This window comes from Leucoraja erinacea, chromosome 10, assembly GCF_028641065.1.
Source record: "Leucoraja erinacea ecotype New England chromosome 10, Leri_hhj_1, whole genome shotgun sequence".
In the NCBI taxonomy this organism is placed as follows: Eukaryota; Metazoa; Chordata; class Chondrichthyes; order Rajiformes; family Rajidae; genus Leucoraja; species Leucoraja erinaceus.
This window is the reverse complement of record NC_073386.1, coordinates 56,842,242-56,868,020: the sequence shown is the minus strand read 5'-3', so window position 1 is coordinate 56,868,020 and position 25,779 is coordinate 56,842,242. Positions and strand designations below refer to the sequence as shown.

General features: G+C 43.0%; 1 protein-coding gene across 1 annotated transcript in view; it reads left to right on the top strand.

The window, feature by feature from the left end:
- The first annotated feature begins 1,868 nt into the window (after window positions 1-1,868).
- The window catches only part of crb1 (crumbs cell polarity complex component 1), a 61,743-nt gene continuing 37,832 nt past the window's right edge, over window positions 1,869-25,779 (top strand). Inside the window, exons 1-6 of the mRNA XM_055641246.1 lie at window positions 1,869-1,929; window positions 2,913-3,500; window positions 5,023-5,220; window positions 7,788-7,952; window positions 19,700-19,882; window positions 23,429-24,388. Coding sequence (XP_055497221.1) covers window positions 1,869-1,929; window positions 2,913-3,500; window positions 5,023-5,220; window positions 7,788-7,952; window positions 19,700-19,882; window positions 23,429-24,388 — 2,155 coding nt within the window. The remainder of the gene's footprint in view (window positions 1,930-2,912; window positions 3,501-5,022; window positions 5,221-7,787; window positions 7,953-19,699; window positions 19,883-23,428; window positions 24,389-25,779) is intronic.

Sequence of the window (25,779 nt, the reverse complement as noted above, 5' to 3'; positions counted from 1 at the left end):
TGAGAGACTAACCACTTTCTCAATGAGAAATATGGCAACTTGATTGCAAGGCTGCAAGTGAAGCTTCTAAAGTGGTAATGTGAAAGTGCACAAAATAATTGTATTCGGTGCGGGTCTGTGGGTGAAGGAAGCTAAATTGTGTGTAGAGGCAGTGTATGATGTGCAGAGCAGGGCAAATCTCCCAGCTCCATTCTAGTTAGGGACACAGGCACTTCACACTGACCCTCACTGTGACCTGGCACCAGTCCAGCTCATTATTTTTGCATTTCAAAAGAAATTTCAATCACCGACTCGGGCGTAAGTGCAGACTAGCCCTCCAATCTTCAGTGCTCATCACACATACATTTTCTCGCGTTTCATCAGCACTGACAAATGTATATTAAACATTCATCCGCAGACTGGATTGCAATTTTGTTTTAAGTAGGAATACAGGATGGTTTTTATTGCAGCTGCTCGGTGCAGCAAAAATGTTTAAAGTTTATTCATAACACTGTAGTAACACTTCAATTATCTCATTCAAAGAGAAATCTAGATTTTCACCCAATTTCTGTTTGATGTATAATCTCCAGTTCCTGGCCTTAGGCTTTGATCATTTACGGGCACAGATACAGTTCTCAATGAATATTTTCCACAATGTGAATTCAATTATAAAAGTGTATCATAAGAAGGGTCTCAACCCATTCCTTCTCTCCAGAGATGCTGCCTGTCCCCGCTGAGTTACTCCAGCATTATGTGTCTTATCTTTGGTGTAAACCAACACCTGCAGTCCCTTCCTACACATTAAAGTGTTCAATGGTGTTTTTATACTTATAAATGTTTTATTTGTAGATAATCTCACAACAAATGGTGATGATTAATATGTATGAATATTATTAGGGCAGATCTACCTTCCGCCTCATTGGAGACCCTCAGACGATCTTTAATCGGACTTTATCTTGCACTAAACGTTAATCTCATTATCCTGTATCCGTGCACTGTGGACGACTTGATTGTAATCATGTATAGTCTTTCCACTGACTGGATAGCAGGCAACAAAAAAGCTTTCCACTGTACCTCAGTACAGTGACAATAATTTAAGTTATACTTAAAGCAGAGATAAATACATTCTTGATTAGGAAGGATGTTGGGGTTATGGGGAGACGAGGTTGCAGGGATGCCTGATAGAAATCATGAAGGATAGTTCAGGTAGACAGTCAGATCTGTCTGCACAGTGGCGCAGCGGTACAGTTGCTGCCTTACAGCGCCAGTAACACCCGTGTTCGTTCCTGACTATAGGCGCTGTCTGGGTGTGGAGTTTGTACGTTTTCCCCGTGACCTCAAGGGTTTCCTCCAGGTGCTCTGGTTTCCTAACACATTCCATAGATGGGCAGGCTTGTTGGTTAATTGGCTTCTGTAAATTGTCCCTGGTGTGTAATATAATGCCAGTATACGGGGGGATTGCTGATCGGCGCACTCACTTTGCTGTAGGGCCTGTTTCCATGCTGTATATCTAAAGTCAAATGCTATTTCTCTTGAGGAACCGAACTGTTACTGGCTTTTGACATACATGATCACTTGAGTTTAGTCCATAAAGCCCTGCAAGCTGGGAATCCCTATTGCACAGGAGAATTGAAGGAATCTTTCATGCTGCTGGCTGCTGTCCAAGTATTCTTTGATTCTGATTGTGTAAGTGACTGTACTGATCAAAATGTGCACCAAAGCCTGTTCTCTGTGATAGAGACCTCCTGTCTTGACTAAAGACACGTAGGTTTTATGCAGCAGTTAGCTTTACAACCCTCTATGCAACGGCAGTCCTTGTTCCAGATTACCCTGCCGGAGATGCGATTGTTTTCCTATTCGTATCTCCGGTCGCTCTGCGGTCTAACGTCATGGAGTCGGAGGCCTCTCTCGGGACTTACGCGGTGATCCCAGTCAAGGAATCGGCTCCACGTAGGACCGTGGAACGTGGACCTACGTGGAGCCGATTCCTTGCCTGGGATCACCGCACCGACCGCGGCCTGCGGACTTTAACATCAAGGGCTCACAGACTCGGGAAGTCGGGAAGCTCCGGAACCGCACGATGTTCGATTAACCCCAACCCGGGGTAGATCGCATGGTGCAGAGGAGCTGAGATTCCCCTCCCAATGCAGGGCCTGATCATCCCGATGAGGAAGGCTGCTGCAGAAGTTAGATCGTCCCCTCAACAGAAGGCTAGAGGTCCCCGACCACTGGAGGACAAAGAAGGGAAGGGATTGGATTTTACTTTTGCCTTCCATCACAGTGAGGAATGTGGATGAGTCACTGTGGTGGATGTTTATGTTAAAATGTATTATTACATTCCGTTGCTTTATATTTGTATGACTGACTTGGCAAATTAAATTCCTCGTATGTTGCAAAACTTACTTGGCTAATAAAGTATTATTATATTGTATTGTATTGGTTGTTCCAATGCCATAGGACTATAGCTCTCCTATGCCCCTCTGAGACGTAACTATAAACAGCAGGCGCATCAAGATACCAACAACACTGTCTCCACACAATTCTTCAAGTTCACTGGAAGGATAGGACCATAAGACATAGGTGCAGAATTAGCCATTTGGCCCATCGTGTCTGCTCTGCCATTCGATCATGGATGATGTATTTTTCCCTCCTCGACCCCATTTTTCTGCCTTCTCTAAGAAAACTAAAGTGAGCATCCTGTTAGACTCATAGAGTCATACTGCACAAAACCGGCACTTCGGCCCAACCCGTCCATGTCAACCATGATGCCCTATCTATGCCGTGGACTCGGTGGCCTGTTTCCGTGCTGTATCTCTAAAACTCTATCGTTGTGCCACTGTGCTTCCCCCCACCTCCCACCTCCCACCCCTCCCCCTGTGAGTTGTGATCCTATTTGCAGATTAACTCAGTGTGTTCTTTGTCCACTTCTCTAGGTTGGTGCTTTGGGGCGGCTGTGAACAAATGCCTGTCCAGCCCCTGCCGGCACAATGCAGCCTGTGAGAGTGTGCTGCATGACTACCTGTGCCACTGTCCCCGAGTGCCCGTGGCGTTCACAGGGAAGGACTGCGACGAGCTGCTGGACGCTTGTGCGTCGAGCCCCTGCCGGCACGGCGCCACTTGCAAGAGCAGCACCTTGGGCACGCCTGCCTTCACCTGCCACTGCCCGCCTGGTCGGACAGGAGCCGACTGCAAGACCCATGCCGGCGGATGCGCCAGCCTCCCCTGCTTGAACGGCGCCACGTGCGTGGACGATGGCGCTGGTTACAGTTGCGTCTGCCCGCCGGGCTTCACAGACACCGACTGTGGAGCCCACCTGGGTGGGTGTGCGCCAAACCCGTGCCAGAATGGTGCTGTGTGTCGGGACAAGCCCGGCAGCTTCTCCTGCTTCTGTGTGCCCGGTTACCAGGGCGGGCTGTGTGAGATCGAAGTGGATGAGTGCGCCTCGGAACCCTGCAGGAACGAATCCACCTGCCTGAACAAAATCGACAAGTACCTCTGCCTCTGCCCACCTGGTCTGACAGGTAAAAGCTTCAGCGTTGATATCTATATATTTTTTTGGGATGCTCTGCTATGTTGGCTGGCACTAGCAGCACAGCAGTGTAGTGGATAGAGCTGCTGCCTCACAGCACCACTGACACAGGTTCGATCCTGAGCTTGGCTGCTGTCTGTGTGTGTGGAGTTTACAGCATTCATCCTTGGACCACACAGGTTTCCCCCGGGTGCTCCGGTTGACTCCCACATCCCAAAGAACCCAAAGACAAGTGGGTTTGTCGGCTAATTGCCCTCCTAAAAACGGCCATAATGTGTGGGGAGTGGATGAGAAAGTGGGATAACAGAACTAGTGATTGATGGTCGGTGTGGACTCAGTTGCCCAAAGGACCTGTTTACATGCTCAACCGCTTCAAACTGAGCTAAACTGTACTTTGCGCTCTGTATCCTCTCCTTTGCTCTATCATTGCTCTATAGAAACATAGAAACATAGAAAATAGGTGCAGGAGTAGGCCATTCAGCCCTTCGAGCCTGCACTGCCATTCAATATGATCATGGCTGATCATTCAACTCAGTATCCTGTACCTGCCTTCTCTCCATTCCCCCCAGTCCCTTTAGCCACAAGGGCCACATCTAACTCCCTCTTAAATATAGCCAATGAACTGGCCTCAACTACGTTCTGTGGCAGAGAATTCCACAGATTCACCACTCTCTGTGTGAAAAACATCTTCTTCTTCTTGCATATGGCGTGCACAGCCTAAAGTTGTAGGGCAACTTGTTCTATTTGATCTTATTTGATTGTGGACGCCAGGTTGATTGCATTCGTCAAAACAAGGCGGACCAAGTGAAGGTTGCAATCTCCCACCCCTTTGCTCTATATATTGTTGGACTTCTTGTATTCATGTGGAGGATTATCTTAGATATTTGGACAGCATGCAACACAAAGCTTTTCCCTGGATCTCATTTCATGTGACAGTTCCTTCCCAGCTGTATCAGGCAACTGAACCATCCTATCACAAACTAGAGAGTGATCCTGAACTAATATCTACCTCATTGGAGACCCTCGGGCTATCTTTAATAGGTCTTTACTGAACTTTATATTGCACTAAATGTTATACCCTGTACCTGGACATTGTGGATGGCTCGATTGTAATCATGTATTGCTTTTGTGTTGACTGGTTAGCATGCAACAAAAGCTTTTCACTGCACCTCGCTACATGTGACAATGAACAAAAACTAATTTACGTGAATAACAGCCGCTCTACACCACTGCATGCTGGTCTGTAAGCCAAACACTGACGAACTCTCCAAGTTCACTCTAGATATCTACATGTGCAATATAGAACAAAGCTGCCCCTTTTTACTCTTGCACTTTATTTTTACATTTTTTAATATAATGGTTTTTGTTTAATTGTCTGCTGTACATTGTGTTTTGACCTCGTGCGAGCAAAGCACCAAGTCAAATTCCTTCCATGTGGCAGAGTTGGCCAATTGGTTGATTCTGATTTTTAAATAAATAACCCTAACCCTAATGTATTGTGTTGTACTTTGTAGGCACTGATTGTGAAGTGGAAATCGATGAATGCTTGTCGCAACCTTGCTTGAACGGGGGCCGCTGCCAGGATGACTTTGCAGGCTACACCTGCAGATGTGCTCCAGGGTACATGGGCAGCATCTGTGAAACAGACCTCGACGAATGTGTGAGCCGCCCCTGTCAGAATGGAGGGAGGTGCATTGATGAAGCCAATGGGTAAGTTATAATACTGGCAAAGTCATGGAGACATGATTCGAGAGCAGCAGTGAACTGATGATAAGAGGATGTTAGGCACAGAGGGCTGGAGTAACTCGGCGGGTCAGGCAGCATCTCTGGAGAGAAGGAATAGGTGAGATTTTGGGTCGAGACCCTTCTTCAGATTGCCTCTAAGAGGCCCTTAAGAGGATGTTGCTAGGCCTCGAGGGCCCGAGCTATAGGGGGGTTGCACGTAAGGTCATCGGGTGAAACGGCGTGACGCACGGAGCTGCTCATTCCATGTGGAGGACATGGCAGCCCATGGCATACACTGTTAATACACGAAACGCGAACTTTCCTACCTGATAAAAAACGGCAAAATGGTCAATTTTTGCACTGTAAATAATTGTTGAAATCAGGCTAAATTTATCAGCTAAAATAAATCAGCTGAATAAATCAGCTAAATTTATCATTAAAAAAATCTCCACACTTTTAGTGTGTGGAAAATTAAGTTTTCTATCATTAAGCTATTGAGATGGATATTTTGGCAAATAATAAAATGGCCTGACAGCTTAAACACCAACTCCCTTTCAAAGATATTGTCAATTTGCTGATGGTGATTATGTCCAATTAACTGCTAACAATTATGCCATTCCTTGCCTTGCATCTGAGTAAAATGTAATTCAAAACCCATGTATGGTTTGCGATATTTTAAATGATAAATTTTGTGCATGTAAAAACGCACTTGAGAACCATGGGCGATTTAAAAATATTAACAGCCAGTTTTACCACTTCTGAAACTTTTTAGATACCAAAGGAATCAAGAAAAAACACAAATAATGCCTTACTGTTAATGAAATGCAGTGAGCAAAAGCGACAATTCCCAATATTTTCAATCTTGATATCTGCACGGCCAATGTTTGCCAACCACTTTAGCTGTTGTTGTCCCTTCAGTTGCCACTTCTCTCTACCATCATTTCTCCTCATTTTTGGAATTCTGAAGTAGGATAAATGTCTCACGCTCACCCCGATTTCCACAATTATTTACCGTGCAAAAATTGACCATTTCGGCGGTTTTTAACAGGTAAGAAAGTACGCGTTTCATGTTTCAACAGTGGATGCCGTAGGCTGCCATGTCCTCCACATGGATTGAGCTGCTCCGTGCGTCACGCCCTTTGACCCGATGACCTTACGTGCAACCCCCCTATAGGGAGTGGTTGGGCAGGCTCGGACTTTATTCCTTGGAGCACAGGAGGATGAGGGATCTCCCTCTTGCAAAATTCCCCTTTGATTCCCCTTCCCATTCCCACAATGTCCTTTCTGTCCTAGGCCTCCTCCATTGTCAGAGTGAGGCCAAACGCAAATTGGAGGAACAGCACTTCATATTTTGCTTACAGCCCAGCAGTATGAATAGTGATTTCTCTAACTTCAGGTAACCCTTGCATTCCCTCTCTCTCCATCCCTCCTCCACCCAAGTCGTATCAGCTTCAAAGTCGACTGCTTGGGTCTCAATGTCTGTACTCGTTCTCACCCAGCACACAGCTAAATGGCCTCTATCTTTTATCGTTGTTACTTTTCGGCATATGTTTCATTCTACCATCATTTGGTCAGCTTTGGTTGTTTTTAAGGTGCTTAACAAATAAAGTTATTATTATTATTATTATTATTATTCATTTGTTCCAAATCTCTCCACATCACCATCTATATCTCTCGTCTAACTTTCTCCAACTCAGTCTGAAGAAGGGCCTCGACCCGAAACATCACCTATTCCTTTTCTCCACATATGCTGCTGACCCGCTGAGTTACTCCAGATTTTTGTCTACCTTGGGTGATCTTATAGAGATGTGTAAAAAATTCATGAGAGGAATAGATAGCGTCATTACACAGAGTCTTTTACCTGGGATAGTGGAATCAAAAACGAGAGGACATAGTTTAGTGTGAGAGGGCAAGATTCAATGGGAACCTGAGGCAACTTTTGAGGGCTGTGGGTAAATGGAATGAGCTGCCAGAGGAGGTAGGTGAGGCAGATACATGAATGTTTAGATAGGTATATTGAGAGGAAAGGTGCAGCGGGATATGGGACTAGCGAAGATAGTGCACCTTGGTCGGCATGGACGAGTTGGGCCGAAGGGCCTGTTTCCGTGCTGTATGACTCTGAGGCATACGTTTCAGAGGCATCTTCCCACTGCGACTGCTTCTGTAATAATCTGCGGCGATTATCAGCTCTTTCCACGGGATACGAGAACTGGTTGAATTAGACCGATAAAATATTTTTCCTCAAACAACTAAACTTACTATGACACACAAAGTATAAAGTAGAATCATTAATTGTACGTTGCTGAACATCTCCCTGCAAAGGTTTCCACCAGGTGCTCTTGTTTCCTTGCACTGCCAAAGATCTTGGGTTAAGTGGCCACTGTAAATTGAAGTGGTGGTCATTGAGTCATATGGGAAGGTTTCAGTCCTCTAGAGTAGATAATGCACAATATTGCAACCCTTAATTCTAATAATGAATATCATTTTGCCTCAAGACAGTTGGTTTACTCATTATTCTCAGAGATCACCGATTATAAATAATATTTAAATGCAGGCTGCCTTTTGTTTGCTGATACCAGGTACAGATGCGAGTGTGTACACAGCGGTTACACAGGTCTGCACTGTGACATCCATGTCCCAGGCTGTCTTTCACATCCCTGCCTCAACGCCGCCACCTGCCAGGACATTGCTGGGAATTACACTTGTCACTGCCTGCCAGGTTTGTGTTTTTACATTCTGTACAAAGCATTCGATATTACAATGTTAGAAATATCATCAGTCGTATTAAGCTAATATACATTTATTACACGTGTATAATCTTAATTTCTCTAATTTGGGGAAGTTATGGCCATATATATATATATATATATATATTTATGTTTCCCAACTTTTTCACATGTCTTATTGTGCATGTTCAATGTAATATCAATCAGTTGTCTGAATGAAAATATTAGTGAGTGCCATTAATCATTTTTCCTTAGCTGTCAAAGAATAGGTTGGATTATGGTTTATTAATGCTACATGTACCAGGATACAGTGAAAAAGGTTTGCTTGTGTGCTATTCAGTCAGACAGAGTGCTGGAGTAACTCAGCGGGTCAGGCAGCATCTCTGGAGAACATGGATAGGTGCCATTGTGGGTCGAGACCCTACTTATATTGATACTGATTGTAGTGGAGGAGGGAGGGGAAGAAAGTGGAAGAGACACACAATCAAGAAATACACAAACACTACAGGAAGTGCAAAGAGAAAAATACAAGAGTGTGGAATAAAGTGTTACAATTACAGAGAAAATGCAGTTAAAAGTTACAAAGCAACGTGTCAGAATAGTGATTTTGAGTTGAATAATTGAAAGGCAGTATTACTGTCATACCTTTCTAGTAATGCTGCAACCTTTTAAAAATAAACTTCAAAAATATATTTCATACAAAAAGTTGGAGTAACTCAGCGGGTCAGGCAGCATCTCTGGAGAAAAGGAATAGGTGACATTTTGGGTCGAGACCCTTCTTCTTGAGTCCAAACTGGAAAAGCAGCCTAGTGGACCACTGTTGTCAGAGACCATTGTAGTAACCCAGGGCAAGATCAGGTGGTGGAACCTGCCTTCCTCTCATCTGATTGTCGGTCTATCTTGCTGATTGAGATATTCTGCAATTTGACATGAATAGGGTGGGTGGATCGACAAACTAAGGCGGGGAAGGAGAGTGTAGGAAGGAACCACAGATGCTGGCTTATACCAAAGATAGACACAAAGTGTTAGAGTAATTCAGCGGACCAGTTTGAAGAACGGTCCGTCCCTTTTCTCCAGAAATGTTGCCTGACCCGTTGAGTTACTCCAGTACTGTGTCTATCGGGGGGGGGGGGGGGGGGGGGGGGGGGGGGGGGGGGGGGGAGAGAGGGTAGGGAAAAGGAAAGACTCAAGTACAAATCATGGGGAATCAAAGAATGGCCTTGCAAACTTGAGTTGTAGGGGGATGATGGATGGGCTGCAACCTTTATTCTTTGGAGCATCGGAGGCTGAGGGTGAATTTATTGAGGTGTACAAGATCACGGAGGGCACGAATAAAGTGAACGTTCGCTGTCATTTGCCCAGGTTAGGGGATTGTAATACTAGTGGGCATGGGCTTAAGGTGGGAGGGGGGAGATTGAAGAGATACCTGGGGCAACCTATTCACTTAACGGGAGATCTGTATCTGGAATAGGTTGCCAGAGGAAGCTACAGAAGCAGATACTATTCTGTATCTGTTACGATTTTTAAACAAATTTGTACAGAAACAAGGATGGGAAGGGAAGGGTTTAGAGGGATATGGGCCAAATGCAGGCAAATGGGACTAGCCCAGACCAAGGGACTTTTTCCATGCTGTACAGCCCTAGGAAAAAAAACTGGAAAGAAGACAGATGAGAGAGTGGATAATGAGTGAATGAATAAAGCAGGACCTGAATATATTCATCTGTTAACCCAATCATTCCTGGAATCATTCTCTTAAACCTCCCCTGGACCCTCTCCAACACCAGCATAGCCTTCCTCGGATATGGGGCCCATATCCTCCCCTGTACTTCATTTACTAATTTCTACTTCAACTAGTTTAGTTCAAGGAATTTGGAAACAGTAGACTTTAGTTTAGGAGTTTGTCATCTTCTCAACCCTCCCATCACTGCGCTCCCTCTCCAAGACGCTCCTGGGGAAAGTATTTATCCTGTTAGTTTAGTTTAGTTTATTATTGTCACAGGTATGGAGGTAGATGGAAAAGCTTTTTTGGTGCATGCTATGCAGTCAGCGGAAAGACGATACATGATTACAATTGAACCGTCCACTGTGTACAGATACAGGCTACAGGGAATTAAGGTTTAGTGCAACTTACTTACTGCCTATTATGCCTCCTGGCATGTGGGTCCTTCTCCAAGAAACGCATCTTAAACATCAAGATCAGACGAGACTGAGGGCAAACTGGATAGGCCAAACATTTCACTCTTCATTCACTTCCAAATCTAGAGGCACTGCAATCATTATTCGTAAAGGAATACCATTTAAATCAAAGAATATTATATCAGACAAGGAAGGGAGATACCTTATAGTAACAGGAGAGATCAATACTACGCCAATTACGTTGGTAAACATTTATGCGCCCAATTTTGATAATCCTCACTTTTTCAATAACATTTTGAATATAATCGCAGAATTTAATTATCAAAATGTTATAATTGGAGGAGACTTCAACTGTGTTTTAAACCCTTACCTAGATAAATCGATGCAAAAACAAAGAGGTAATATGAAATCTAAAACCAGTGAACTCTTACATACATATATAAAAAACACAAATATAGCAGACGTTTGGAGGATTGCAAACCCGACGGGAAGGGATTATTCGTTTTATTCAATGGTACACAAAACATACTCACGTATAGACTATTTCCTAGTGGATACAAAACTAATTCCGCATACTATGAACCCTAAATACCACATCAATGCGATCTCAGACCACTCTCCGTTAACTTTTGTTTTAAAATTAGAAGGAATGTCTATGAATAAATCGTTCTGGAGGTTTAACTCGCAAATTTTAAAAGACCAACAAGGGAGTATATATCTAAAAAATTAGATGGACCTATTTTTTGAGATAAATGATACACCAGATATATCCCCCACGCTATATGGGAATCCTTCAAAGCATTTATTAGAGGAGTCATTATTTCATTTCAAGCTTTTCAAAATAAAAAGAATAAGAATGAACAAAGACATTTAGAAGAACAAATAAAACAATTAGATACAGATAATGCTAAAGATCCAACTATGGATAAACATAATAAAATTCTACTATTGAAATTCAAGCTAAACAAATTATTGTCAGAGAAAGTTATAACACTATTTCAAATTACAAAACAAGAACATTTCGAATTCGGGGACAAACCCCACAAACTCCTAGCACGCCAATTGAAAAAACGGGAAAAAGAGAATGCAATACTAAAGATTAAATCAGATAGAGGGGAATTATTAACACTACCCAAGGATATTAATAAAAGATTTGCTCAATTTTACCAGAATCTATACACATCTAAAACATCAATAGACAATAATAAAGTTTCAGAATTTCTGGATAATTGTAACCTCCCTCAATTAGAATTGAGGGAACAAGAGGAACTGGGAGCACAAATTACTTCTAAGGAGATAGAAGACACAATAAACACACTTAAGAACGGAAAAACACCAGGACCAGACGGATTCAGTAACAAATTCTATAAATCCTTTTACGACATAGTTACTCCACGCTTACAGAAAATGTATACATATGCTTTTAAAGAGAAAAGCTTACCTGAAACATTAGCAGAATCAACGATCACATTAATACTTAAAAAAGATAAAAATATAGAAGAACCAGGATCATATAGAGCTATTGCTTTGTTAAATACGGATAAAAAAAAATAGCGAAAACATTAGCCAGAAGACTAAGCAGGTATGTTAGTAGATTAATAAATGAGGATCAAACAGGATTTATACCTAAGAGACACTCATTCAATAATTTGAGACGCTTGCTTAACATAATGCACTCACATAAACCTCATGACCAAGAGTTATCTATTATTTCACTGGACGCAGAAAAAGCGTTTGATCAAGTAGAATGGGATTATATGATTAAAGTATTGCAAAAATTCCAAATGGGAGAGAACTTCATCGCATGGATAAAATTATTATATAACAAACCCACGGCTAGAATACTAACTAATAATATACTATCCACAAAATTTGAATTATCAAGAGGCAATAGACAAGGATGCTCACTATCACCGCTGTTATTTGCTTTGGTAATTGAACCCCTTGCTGAAAAAATTATAATACAAAACACTCAAATAACATAATATCTCTATACACCGATGATGTACCATTGTACATCACAAAACCACAAATTAGTATACCAAACATGTTAAATTTAATTGAGGACTTTGGATCCTTCTCAGGATATAGAATAAACTGGAACAAAAGTGAAATTATGTCGATAAAACCAAAAGACTCAACACACCTCCGGAAATTCCCCTTTAAAATAGCTACAGAAAAATTCAAATATTTAGGAATTGAAATTACTAGAAACTACCATGATATGTTTAAAGCCAATTATAATCCCTTAATTAAGAAACTAAATAATTTGATTAAATTCTGGAAAACACTTCCGATGTCCCTAATAGGCTGAATAAACGCTATAAAAATGATCTTTTTACCACAAATCCTATACCTATTTCAATCAATACCTATATATCTCCCAAAAAAGTTTTTCAAAAAATTGGACTCAGACATTACAAATTTTATATGGGATTATAAATCCCATAGAATACAAAGAGCACACCTTAATAAATGGAAAGAGTTGGGTGGTCTAGCGCTCCCTAACTTTATGTATTATAATTGGGCAGTAAATATTAAAAATATGATTCACCTGCTGGACAATTCTACCCAGCAGGTGGACGGGATTGTAAAGGAAAGAGAGGACTGCTCTTCGTGTAATATAGGAGCGACTCTCCTCTCACCAATACATCTGAATAACAAATATTATAATAAAAATCCAATTATACATAGCACAATTTGAACATGGAAACAAATAAAACAGAATCTAAAATTAAGAAACCTATCTCTTTTAATACCAATAGTTAATAATCCATTGTTTAAACCATCAATTATAGACAAATCATTTATACAACGGGAAAGAATGGGAATCAAAACGATTGGAGATCTGTATGAATTGGGAAAATTACTATCATTTCAACAACTGCAACTGAAATATAATTTGAAAAATAATCAATATTTTAAATATCTTTAAATTCGTGATTATGTGAAAAAATACACAAAAGACTATCATAATATGCCTACAGACTTACTGGATGAAGCAATGAAGACAAAGGCGGAATCAGCGAATCTAATAGCGTACTTATATAACATCATCTTAAACATAGAAATACCCACAACTGATGGAATTAGAAGAGACTGGGAACACGATTAGCTATAAAAATTTCAAAAGAGAGCTGGGATAATCACTTACTACAGGTGCATAAATGTTCGATCAACGTACGACATACTCTCATCCAATTCAAAACATTACATAGACTATATTATTCAAAAACTAAAATAAATAAACTCTTCCCTAATGTCTCACCCATCTGTGATAAATGTCTGTGTCAAGAAGCTACCATAGCGCATTCTTTTGTTTTTTGTACAAAAATACAAAAATTCTGGAATGAAATATTTGACATCTTTACAAAATTAATAGTAAGATTAAACGAGTACTTACCAGTATGAAGTTTGATCTGTATTTTATGAGGAGTTACGGTGAGGTATTACGTGAAGATCCCAGCCCAGTGCGCAGGTGCGGCATACTTCGAAGCAGCGGTGTGAAATCACAGGATAGACACAATATTTGAAGTAAGATAGTAAAGATCATGAGACATCAGTTTATTAGTTTGATCTATATATTGAGGGTGGGAGCGGAGGGCACGTAATACCTCACCGTAACTCCTCATAAAATACAGATCAAACTTCATACTGGTAAGTACTCGTTTAATCTTACTATTTTACTTCGGAGTCACGTGAGTGATTCCGTGAAGACTTCAAAGGTCTGTGATTTCAAACCGTGTAACAGTTTTTATTTCACTCACTGCCGAAGTTTTTGAGGGAGGAAGTGTTATCGTAATCAACCAGTGGATCTGCTTTCACAAGAAACAGAAAGGTATTTGTTAACAATAACAACATAAAGAGCTCCCCTGAGCTTAAATTAATATTGCAGTTTGTAATATTCTTTCTGCAATTAAATCAGGTTTATCAACGGTTTACAATAAAAATGTTCTGAACGTCGTTCCCTTGACCATTCTGCCGTATTGAGAATGTGGTCAACCGGGATGTCCATTCGTTCAGCCGCTGATATCAATGCTGCCCTAGTGGAATGGGATTAAAATGTATTATTATCTATTCCGGCAGCTTTCAGTACCTGTTTGAGCCACCTTGGAGTGGTTTGGCTCGTACCCCGTCTTGGGGTTTCTGTGGTTGACCCATAGGCTTTCCTCTCCCTCTAAGATTGTGGGTTGTGTCTATATATTGTAATAGATGGGTCACCACACTCAACCTGGACTCTGGTGGGTAGGCCCGGAATCCCACCAGTGAATTGGGCGTTCCTGGTCCATATAGCCATATAACGATTACAGCACGGAAAACACAGGCGATCTCGACCCTACTAGTCCGTGCCGAACTCATAATCTCGCCTAGTCCCATATACCTGCGAGTTAGATTTTACCAGACCTAGAATATGAACGTGATGCGTCTGGGGTAATCACCATGTTATCCAGTCTAGTTTTATGGAGTGACTGGACTCTGTGAGCGTATACGAGAGCCATAAGCATGAGCGTTTTTAACATAGATTGAGCAAGCTGAGGGATCTGGCTGGTGCCATTCTCTGAGATATGTCAATATCACACCAATATCCCATACATGGGTATACCTGGGTTTTTGGGGCTTATTATTATAGTTGCCCTTCATAAGTTTATCTTCAGTGGATGGGATCCCATGCTCTGCTGTCATGCTGTTTTAGATAAGCAGACAAGGCGCTCCATGCTGTATTTACGGCACTGTAACTCACCTTTTAGTCATGGTGTAGATGTTCCAGGAACTCCAATACGTCAGTGGTTGAATAGTTTGGTATGTTGTCCCTGCGTCGTGGCAGTATTTTACCCATGTTAGCTCTTGGTGACTGTTCGCAGGGATGCCGACATGGTGGTAATGGTTCCTTTGGATAATCCCAGTCCCTGGTAAGGTCTATTCAAAACCTGCACCCAGGAGTTTGATGTTTTTTCTGGCATGGGTGGCTTGTGCCTGATACTGGGTTGAGTCAGCAACCATGGTCCACTAGGGAAATCCATAGGTGACTCGCCCACCGTGTCGTGATGAACTGGGAACCATGGCTGTGTAGGCCGGTCGGGCACGTTCAATATCTCGGAGACAGATTCCATCTGTATTACGAAGTGCCCGACTGATGAGGCAGAAGGGAGGAAGGCAAAGCAGAAATTCCCCCTTCCAGCGTGTAGGCATCTATCGCTGCTGCCTCTGATCTGGTTCCTAAGTCACATACATAGGTTACTGGTGATTCCGTCTTGTGCAACCAAATTGATATCTGGCTTTCAAACTGCTTAATACCTTTAGCAGATATTTTGGGTTTTGACATCTATTCAATGTTATCATAAATTTTTACCCGTGACGTGGTGTCTCCCACTGTTCTAGCTTCCTAGGAAATAGGCAGCTGATAGTTAAAATGTCTTTTGACACACCATTGCCAGATCTGTTTCCAATTTGTTGCACGATAGTGATTTTATGCTCCCCATATGGTTGATATAAGCCACCACCATAGTATTATCAATCCGTAACCGCATATGTACGTGCTGCATTTGAAATGCATATGCTTTTTAGCCCAATAGGCGATCACCAATCCCAAATAGTTGATGCCCGGTGTGTGTAGTAACGATGATTCTGAATTGGTCCATCTGTTACCTGTGCTGGATATGGAGTTTAGTTGCTCCCCAGCCTAAAGTACTGGCATCGGTTTTTAATAACCAAGTTGGGATTGGTGACAATAATAGGGCTGAAAACTATGCCAAACATATGTCTGCCCACCACTGTAATTGTGATATAGCTTCAGTGGGTACATTCATGATTTGATTATAGTGACCCAAGCACCTTGGCAGAGTAACAGTCATATGGATGGAATTGATATTGAAGCCCAGATAATCCATGGTAGTTAACGGCTTCAATACTGGTTTATCTGGGCGTGGGGATGAACCTCAGTGCTTTAGGGAGCTGTTTCGTAGCTAGAACTGCTGCCACAGCTAATTCCTTTGTTTCCCCTAATATGAGGATATCATCCAATATATGCCATGATTAGATTCAAATTCAATTTTAATTGTCATTGTCAGTGTATAGTACAGAGACAACGAAATGCATTGGAAACAACGAAATGCATTGCTTGTTTTCTTAATATTTTCATGGCTATTTTTAATATTTATAATAGTTTAGGGCTGAGGTTAGACCATTGGGAATGCTCTATTCCATAGTTGCCCTAACCGGGATATCCATTATCCAGGTAAAATTTTTTAGGTATCTACAATGATCCTAGTGTATGGGTATAAGATAGTTTGCATCTTCCATATCAATGCTCACCATAAGGTATCCTTTGGAGATCAGATGTCTGGCAGTGACAAAAACCCGTCTCCATCTTAAAGTGTATATACTCAACAGATTTATTTAGTGATATTAGATCAATGATGATGTTACATTCACCATCTTTTGTAGTTTTAGTGAATATATTCGATACAAATTCCAATGGTTCATGTTTACTCTCATGATCCATTTAGTAATGAGCCTTTCTAGTTCAGCTTGACCTTCTCACTTCTCTTTCTTAGAGGGAGAAAATGCCCTTTGGGCGCATTGCTGAACTGGCGGTAATATGCCCAATTTGAATTCAAGTTTATATCCACTAATACTGTTGAGTATATATTAGTTATTTGTGACTGCACCCATGCTTTATCAACAAGTGTAAATGCCCCCCCCCGCAGTTAGTAGAACACCCTTATTTAGTGTAAACTGGGAGGAACCAGACTACCTACCTCCATGTTTATTGTTTTTTCATGAAGGCTTAGTTATGCTGGTATGCTGGTGCTGTCGGTGGGGCGGCGCATTTTCCCACGGCTCCGCTCTGGGCCCCTGTCTAAAAAGAACTTTGGGGGTAATGTGAAGCGGTCGCCAGGCTTTCACCAGTCCTTGTTCGATATTTGCTGGTGGATGCCGAGGGGTGCTGCCAGCTGGGTGTTGGATGCGATGTCCTGCTCGTTCCATGTCAGTCGAGTATCCCAAATTTGGGAACATCTTAGGCGTCAGCACACTCGTAGTGCAACGGGATAGTCTCATCCTGGGAGAACCACCTTGGTGATCATGGCGTCTCGCCTGCCAGGTGAGTATGATCCGTGGAAAGAAAAAGCAAAGGCGGTGACATCTTGACCCTCTGTTAGGAGCTTCAAAGTTCGCTGCTTTTAGCTCTTGTCTGCGAGTCTGCTGACCCAGCTGCCTGCGGATTTGCCTCTAGAAAGGCCTACTCCTGCAGGGCTTTGTTTGGGAAGATGGTCGCGTGGAGGAGCCATGTAGTGGCCCACGACACCCAGTAGCTCTTCCTGATCCTGCTCCCCTGGCATACTGCTGTTCTCGTCCGCCTGCCCAGCGTTTAAGCCAGCCCAGCCCTGGCCTCCTTAGCTAGCCTCAAAAGAGGGAGCAAAAGGGTGTGCTATAAATTGGAGGAGGCATAGCTCAAACTCCATTGTTGTATCAATCCCTCAACAAGGGAGATGGCTAGTGCAATAGCACTGGGGTAGGAGTGTCAGCTCCCTTGGCATTCAGCCAGTGCCCCTCGTTTTCCCTGGAGGTGAACTCCATGACCTCCTCTGGCTTGGGGAGACAGACATACTTGTTTTTGCTGTCTCCAGCCTGTTCCAGTGTAGGAGGAAGTTGATTCCTATAGAACCTGTAATTTCGGTAAGGTTTTTGTCTTACCTGTATTTAGAGGCTGCCTGCCGTTTTTCATGCGGCATGTAGCGGTTCCCGGGCAGCGATTCTCCTTGTCAGGAGTCTGCAGGGCTGCCGGTCGGGTTTTTGAATTTCCCTCCGGTCCGCTGCTGTTACCAAACAGCTGTTCAGCGGACCGGCATAGCGCAGCTCCCTGTCAGCGGTCCGCAGCGTGTGCGGTCCCGTTAGCGCCTATCCCCCTCCACTGTCGGCTCCTTCGCTGGAGTCGAACGGGGGCCGCTTCCTCTGCTGCTTTGCTCCCCCTGGAGCAAAAAACCACAAGGCCCGATTAAGGTAAGCACTTACCTCACGTCCTTGGTTGCGGGAGCGCCCGACTCCCGCTGGCCGCAGTTTGCACAGCTGTGCGATAATGCCGCACCTGCGCACTGGGCTGGGATCTTCACGGAATCACTCACGTGACTCCGAAGTAAAATTAAAATAAAACTGGTACCAAAACCAGAATAGATTATTTTTGGAATATCGGAAGGTAACCCTGAACTAAACGTGTTTCAGAAGAATATACTCAATTACAGGCTAATAATGGGGAAAAAGCTCATACTTAAATTCTGGAAAAATGCGCCCACACCACCAACAAAAATGTGGATATCAAATATGTTTGAAACACTACATCTGGAAGAGATGAGATTCCTCTTAGCAGGTAAAGCAGACCTCTTCCAAAAGATGTGGTCTACGTTTTTGGATCTATTTCAAGCATAAGGTGCAACAGTAAATCAATCAATAAATAAATAAATAAATAAATAAATAAATGAAAGGTACCAGGATCTGGCAACGGGGGGTAAAAAAAAACCCCGCAACAAAAACAGACTTGGTTGGTAGTCCCCTTTCTGCAGAGTTTAATGTTATAATAGAGCGATTGTTTCTCCTTTCTTTTTCCTTCTTTTCTAGGGTCTACTTTCTTTCTTTACTTCCTTCTCTAACTTCTTTTCTAAGGGGCTTTCTTTTCTTAACACTCTCCTGCACCTTCACGACTCTTGCGCACTTTCCTTACTTCCTTTACTTCTATCTTTTTTTAAAGCTCAAAAAATGAAGCGGTACAAAAAATATATTAAGACATATGTGTTGTGTAGTATTGTAACTTACCGTACTTCTAATAAAAATAAAAAAAAAAAAAAAAAAAATGTAGGTCCTCCACACCTGTCTGTTCTGGGCTAGCTTCTGGACACTACCCCAGGTCAGATCCATTGTTTTCATTTCCTCCTCTACAGTTCGACACCAGGTGGTTTTGGGTCTCCCTCTTTTCCTTTTCACTTCCAGTGTCCAGTGCAAGGCTATTCTTGGGATGCTGTCGAGTTCTCTTCTCAGTATATGGAACAATCCAGTTCTTAATGACTTCGAACATATGCTGTGGGATCCCATACATTCGTAGCACCATTGACATTCATCCTAGCATCTGTCGAGAGCCCTGGAAGTACATCCCGCCCAGTAGTGTTGATTCCTTCAATTCGCTGTTTCCGTAACATATTTGTTTTACGAGACCGTGTTGTTAGCCCTGTGCTCAACCCCCAACCTGGAGGACCAGTGGATCACTCTTTGTCTCAAATCTACCCTTCGACCTGTCCAGCATGGGAGACCCTAACAGGAGACCAATCTCCCGCTGGCATAGCTCTAGGGGTCACTGAGACACAACAGCTCCCTGACCACGACAAGGTTGCAATCCAACGGGGTGGTATAGTGCAAGATAAAGTCCAATTACAGACAGTTCAAAGGTCTCCAATGAGGTAGATGGGAAGACAGGACTATTCTCTAGTTGGTGACAGGGGTTCACAGCTGGGTAGAAACTGTCCGTGAATCTGGAAGGTTCATTTAATTTTCATTTGTGCCATTGTGCTGTCCAGATTGTGATGGTGGATCTTATCTATGTGAACATTTCCTCCAGGTTTTACGGGGCCACAGTGTGAGACGACTATCCAGGAGTGTAGCAGCAATCCATGTCTACACGGGGGGCAGTGTGTGGAACTCACCTGGCTGAAGGTGTATGGAAACGCCACCGACGTGCCTGCAGTCTCCAGCTCTGAGCGTGATTCCGGCTACATCTGTAAATGCCGGCGTGGATTCACAGGTAACCTAAACGTTTAGGTGACGTTTCGGGTCGAGACTGGTTTGAAGAAGGGTCTTGACCCGAAACGTCACCCGTTTCTTCTCTCCAGAGATGCTGCCTGTCCGGCTGAGTTACTCCAGTTTTTTGTGTCTATCTTCGGTTTAAACCTGCGTCTGCAGATCCTTCCTACACATATGGATATTATATATATCTATATGGGAATATGCAGGGGAGGGAGAGATATGGACCACGTGCAGGCAGTGATTAGTTTGACTTGGCATTGTGTCCAGCACAGACAGTGTGGGCCTGTTCCTGTGCTGTTCAATGTCCTACAAAAGTAACCCTAACACGACTGAGAAAGTCTATGACATCACCTAATCTGATTACGGTAATAAATAGCCTTTAATCTAAGATGCACTTCTGGAGGAGCAACATTTTGAAACCTCTCCAGCAACGTATTTTTACAGCGATTGCAACCTAATATTTCACTTGTTTTTGCCAGTGACTTTAGCTGTAGTGGTGAGGAGAAGCATTACTGGGGCACAGCAGGGCACCGTGGAAGCAAGGAGAGGGCTAATTCTTAAGCTCTGTTTTGCTGACCTGGTTTGCAAAGAATTGCCTGGTAAGTTAAATCGGTGATCATAACAGAAGAAGGAACGATGTGTACAGTTAGTGAACAAGTGGACGAAGACAGATGAACAACACTCGGCAGGGGTCGAGGTGACATCAGCCTGTAGATCATTTAAAGAGCTTTTTTTTTAAAAAAGAGTTCTGGTGCAGACCCTTTTAAATCCCACGGAGCAATGGTGTTGTCCGTTCTTAAAGCATCCGTCTTTATGTTGGTCATCACAGGTAAATATTTTTAAGTAGAATATTCTTTAAAGGTAAATGCATTAGCCTGGAGTTGTTATATTACTTTAATACTTGGGAGAAAGAGGTGGGCGTGTCATTGTGAATAATTGCCATAGTATCAAGGAACTGCAGATGCTGGTTATTATATATATTGTCAAATATGTATAATTGGTATTTTGTTAAGTATGCCTCTGATGAGTTTATTGCAATAGTAACATTTTAATGTTGTATGTTAAAGGAACAGGGGACTCTTAATGAATTTTGAATTTTAAGTCCGCACCGACCAGCAATCCCCGCACATTAACACTATCCTAACACACACTAGGGACAATTTACATTTATATCAAGCCAATTAACCTACAAATCTGTATGTCTTTAGAGTGTGGGAGGAAACCAAATACTTTAATATGGAGGGTTATAAAACAATTGGCTACTTGTAATGAAATAACGTTTAGGGAACGCAGCACATTTATTCACTTGAATTTGAACTTGAACTCACGTGAACTTGAACTTGAACTACGTTCTATTTGTGTATTTATACATTAATCAGTGGGAGACATTTGTAATGAACAGTAAACAGAGTCTGAAGAAGGGTCTTGTTTTTAGTTGCCAGGAGTGTTTTCCAGCTTCTTACAAGAATACAAGAAATGCAGCAATTTACGGGAAATTCACAGCAACTTTGTCAGCACAGCAGACTGACAGGGTATTTTTGAATCGGATGTCCTGGTCCTTATAGAAACATAAAAACAGAAAATATGTACAGTTTTGGTCTCCTAATCTGAGGAAAAACATTCTTGCCATAGAGGGAGTACAGAGAAGGTTCACCAGACTGATTCCTGGGATGGCAGGACTTTCATATGAAGAAAGACTGGATAGACTCGGCTTGTACTCGCTGGAATTCAGAAGATTGAGGGGGGATCTTATAGAAACTTACAAAATTCTTAAGGGGTTGGACAGGCTAGATGCAGGAAGATTATTCCCGATGTTGGGGAAGTCCAGAACTAGGGTTCACAGTTTAAGGATAAGAGGGAAGTCTTTTAGGACCGAGATGAGAAAATCATTTTTTACACAGAGAGTGGTGAATCTGTGGAATTCTCTGCCACAGAAGGTAGTTGAGGCCAGTTCATTGGTTATATTTAAGAGGGAGTTAGATGTGGCCCTTGTGGCTAAAGGGATCAGGGGGTATGGAGAGAAGGCAGGTACGGGATACTGAGTTGGATGATCAGCCATGATCATATCGAATGGCAGTGCAGGCTCGAAGGGCCGAATAGCCTACTCCTGCACCTATTTTCTATGTTTCTATGTTTTCTATGACCCGAAAGTCACCTATTTCCTTCGCTCCATGGATACTGGCTCACCCGCTGAGTTTCACCAGCATTTTTGTCTACATTCGATTTTCCAGCATCTGCAGTTCCTTCTTGAACAGTTCATAGAGTGTTATAATTTGAAGAAAAGTACTAACCCTAATGACTAAAACACCAAGGTGCTGGAGGAACTCAGCGGGGCAGACAGCATCTGTGGAAGGAAGGAATGGCTAGATCACATTTCAGGTTGAGATCCTTCTTCAGACGCTGTTATAAGTCCGATGTTCTGACCTGAAACATCATCTGTCCATTCCCTTCACAGATGCTGCCCGGCTGAGTTCCTCCAGCACTTTGGCTTTGCTCAAGATTCCAGCATCTGCAGTTCCTTGTGCTCCTCTTCTTATTTCTGATATTCTGATTTGTGCAATAATATATGAAAGGTGGAGGTGGGGGGAGGGAGAGAGTTTGGACAAAGTTTGCCAAGTGATGGATGGATAAAGGGAAGGTGGGTGTCGATTGGAAGATGTGGAATAAGTAACAACATTGCATTGAAAAGGAGACAAAGGGGTGACAGATAAGGAGAGAAGAGGAGGAGTGAAGTAAAGCTGGAGGCAGCCATTGTCCCTGGAGTCTACTCTCTTCATCATGGCTGATCTAGGCCTTGGCTCATCTTTAAGCCTTCACTCCCCTCTCGAGGAAAAAATCTCTCTATCTCAGCCTTACCCATTCTCCCTGTACGAATGTGGCCGTTCTTACAAGAACTTCAATTTCCTCTCTCATCCCAAAGACACGCAGGTTAATTTCCTCTGTAAATCACCCCATGTGTGTCGGAGAAATCAATGGGTTGGTGTAAATGGGCGTTTGATGGCGGGAATTTGATGGGCTGATTTCATGCTGCTTAACCCTTTGACAACTATCTGACTATATAAAGTTAAACAACACAGAAACAGGCCCTTCGACCCAACTGATCCATGCCAACCTAAATGTCTATATTTGGCCCATATCCTCTAAGCCTTTCCTATCCACGTGCCTGTCCAATTGTCTTTAAAACATTGCTGAAGCAGATGAAAGGAAGTAACTTTACAGTGTGATGTCACTAATGAATTCAACAACCTTGTGTCTGTATCCACAATGCACAAATGTCTTAGAGAAAATCTAAACCTAATCAGTCTGAAGAAGGGTCCTGAAACATCACCTATCTATATTCTCCAGAGATGCTGCCTGACCCCCTCGAGTTACTCCAGCACTGTGTCCTTTTTGTTTAGTAAACCAGCTTCTGCAGTTCCTTGTTTCTCCAAAGGTTTTCACTCGTTACCTGTCAGAAGAGCAAACACAAAAGCTTTTCACTGTACCTCGGTACATGTGACAACAAACTAAACTAAACTCGACGTATATTCCCTTCCTTTTCAAGGTTCCCACTGTGAGATCGATGTTGGCGAGTGCGACTGGAATCCTTGTCGGAATGGAGGAACGTGCCAGAATATGCAGGAGGGATACATCTGCCACTGCCCAGCAGGAAGCGAACAAGGGGTGTTATTCGGAGGCCAGAACTGTACAGATATTCTGACTGGCTGTGAGAGCCACAAATGCCTGAACAAAGCAACATGCATCCCTTACCTGCTGGATACACAACCCAGGCACCGCTGCCTCTGTGCGAACGGCTACACTGGCACGAACTGTCAACTGTCGACAACCTTCTCTTTTGCTGTCAGCGGCTATCTTCGTTTTAAAACATCAATTACCAGGAAAAATGAGTCAGCGGCAAACACACCTCCCTATCGCATATTCCTAAGGTGTAGAACCATGCTGTCCAATGCAGTCATTTTCCACCGGGGGAACAGAGAAACATTCATGAAATTGGAAGTAGTCGATGGGCATTTATCAGCGTTGCTGCAAGTAAGGAATCAGCCACTTGCAACCCTTGAGATCTTCAAGGACATGAGCGATGGGGAGTGGCACACTGTGCAAGTGACACTCAGCAGTCATTTTGCTGTCAAACTGCTGGATAGTTCCTGTGCTGGAGAATGCATGGTCCTGAAGCCTCTAGAGATGGAGAGTGGGCAACTTTCCTCTGCATTTGAAAACACATCCTTTGGTGGTACGCTGGATGTCCATGGAGATGATCCAGGAGCGACCCAGCCCCAGACTTGGCCACATTTTATTGGCTGCCTTCAGGACGTGACAGTGGAATGGAATGTGCTAGAGCTGGGCGCTCTCACGGCTGAGGCGGCCCTGAATGTGCAGCCTGGTTGCAGCGAGAGTGATCCGTGCCAGGCGGATCCGTGCCAAAGCAGGGGCCAATGTGTCGATTTGTTGATAAATTACCGCTGTGATTGTTTCCGCCCATACGTCGGATTGAACTGTTCTGAAGGTAAGTAGATCATAAGTTCAAACGTGATAGGAGTAGAATTAGGCCATTTGGCCCATCAAGTCTACTCCGCCATTCAATCATGGCTGATCTATCTCTCCTAACCACATTCTCCTGCCTTCTCCCCATAACCTCTGACTCCCGTACTGCAAGGTAACTTTGAAAATTTGGGCCAGCTTTGGGCGGGCACAGGGCGCAGCGGTAGTTGCTGCCTCGCAGCACCAGAGACTCTGGTTCAATCCTGACTACAGGTGCTGTCTGTACGGACTTTACACGTTTTCCCTGTGACCGTGTGGGTTTCCTCTGGGTGCCTCCCACGATCCAAAGATGTGAAGGTTTATAGGTTGATTGGCATCTGTAAATTGTAAATTGTCCCTAGTGTTTAGGATAGAACCAGTGTACGGGGTGATCGGCGCGGACTCAGTGGGCCGAAGGGCCTGTTTCCGCGCCGTATCACTAAAGTCGAAAGGCAAGAAAAACTCAATGGGAAATTAGATGCAGTCGACCAGAGGGCTGATCTTGGTGCCCTTGTGTTGAAGGTTGAAGATGCAGTCTGCATGTTGGCTGCATTACTGAGAAGCCCAACTTGAATCAGTTCCAACCCTCGAACAGTCTTGGAAGAAAGCACAGCTAGCGTGAACCTTCACTTTGGATTAGGTTTAGGTTTATTATTGTCACGTGTACCAAGATGCAGATAAAAGGCTTTTGTTGGCATGCTGTCCAATCAAATCAGATAATACTATACATGAGTGCAATCAAGCCATATATAGTGTTACAGCATTGGAGTGTAACAGTTCCAGAGAAAATGTCCACATTGAGGGTGAAGCCATCACAAGTTTTAATGTTTTGTATAATCTAAAATATTTAAAAGCTGTTATCGTTAACGCAAGTAATCAAAATTGTGAATTAAAAATTAGGCCAATTCATATACACACTAATAGAACAGTACACGAACAGGCCCTTCAGCCCATAATATCTGTACCGAACATGATGTCAAAATAATTTCTTATCTACCTGTAGATGATCCTGTGTTCCCTGCATATCCATATGCCTATGCAAAATCCACAATCACACCTGCCTCAACCACCAGCCCTGGCAGCACATTCCAAGCACTCACCACCCTCTGTGGAAAAAAATAAAGTTGACCTGCACGTCTCCTTTAAACTTTTAATTAAAATTAATTAAATATGTAATTAGGCAATTTTTTAATTGATTAAATTATATGTAACTAATATGAAATTCTAAAAAAGTCCCTTCACATTCCTCTCGTCTCCTTACTCCCAGGCTGAGTATGACCACTGAGCTGAATGGACGGCTCACGCAGCATCTCTGGAGAAAAGGTACATGTGACGTTTCGGGGTTGAGACCCTTCCGAAGTCTGACCCAGTCTGAAC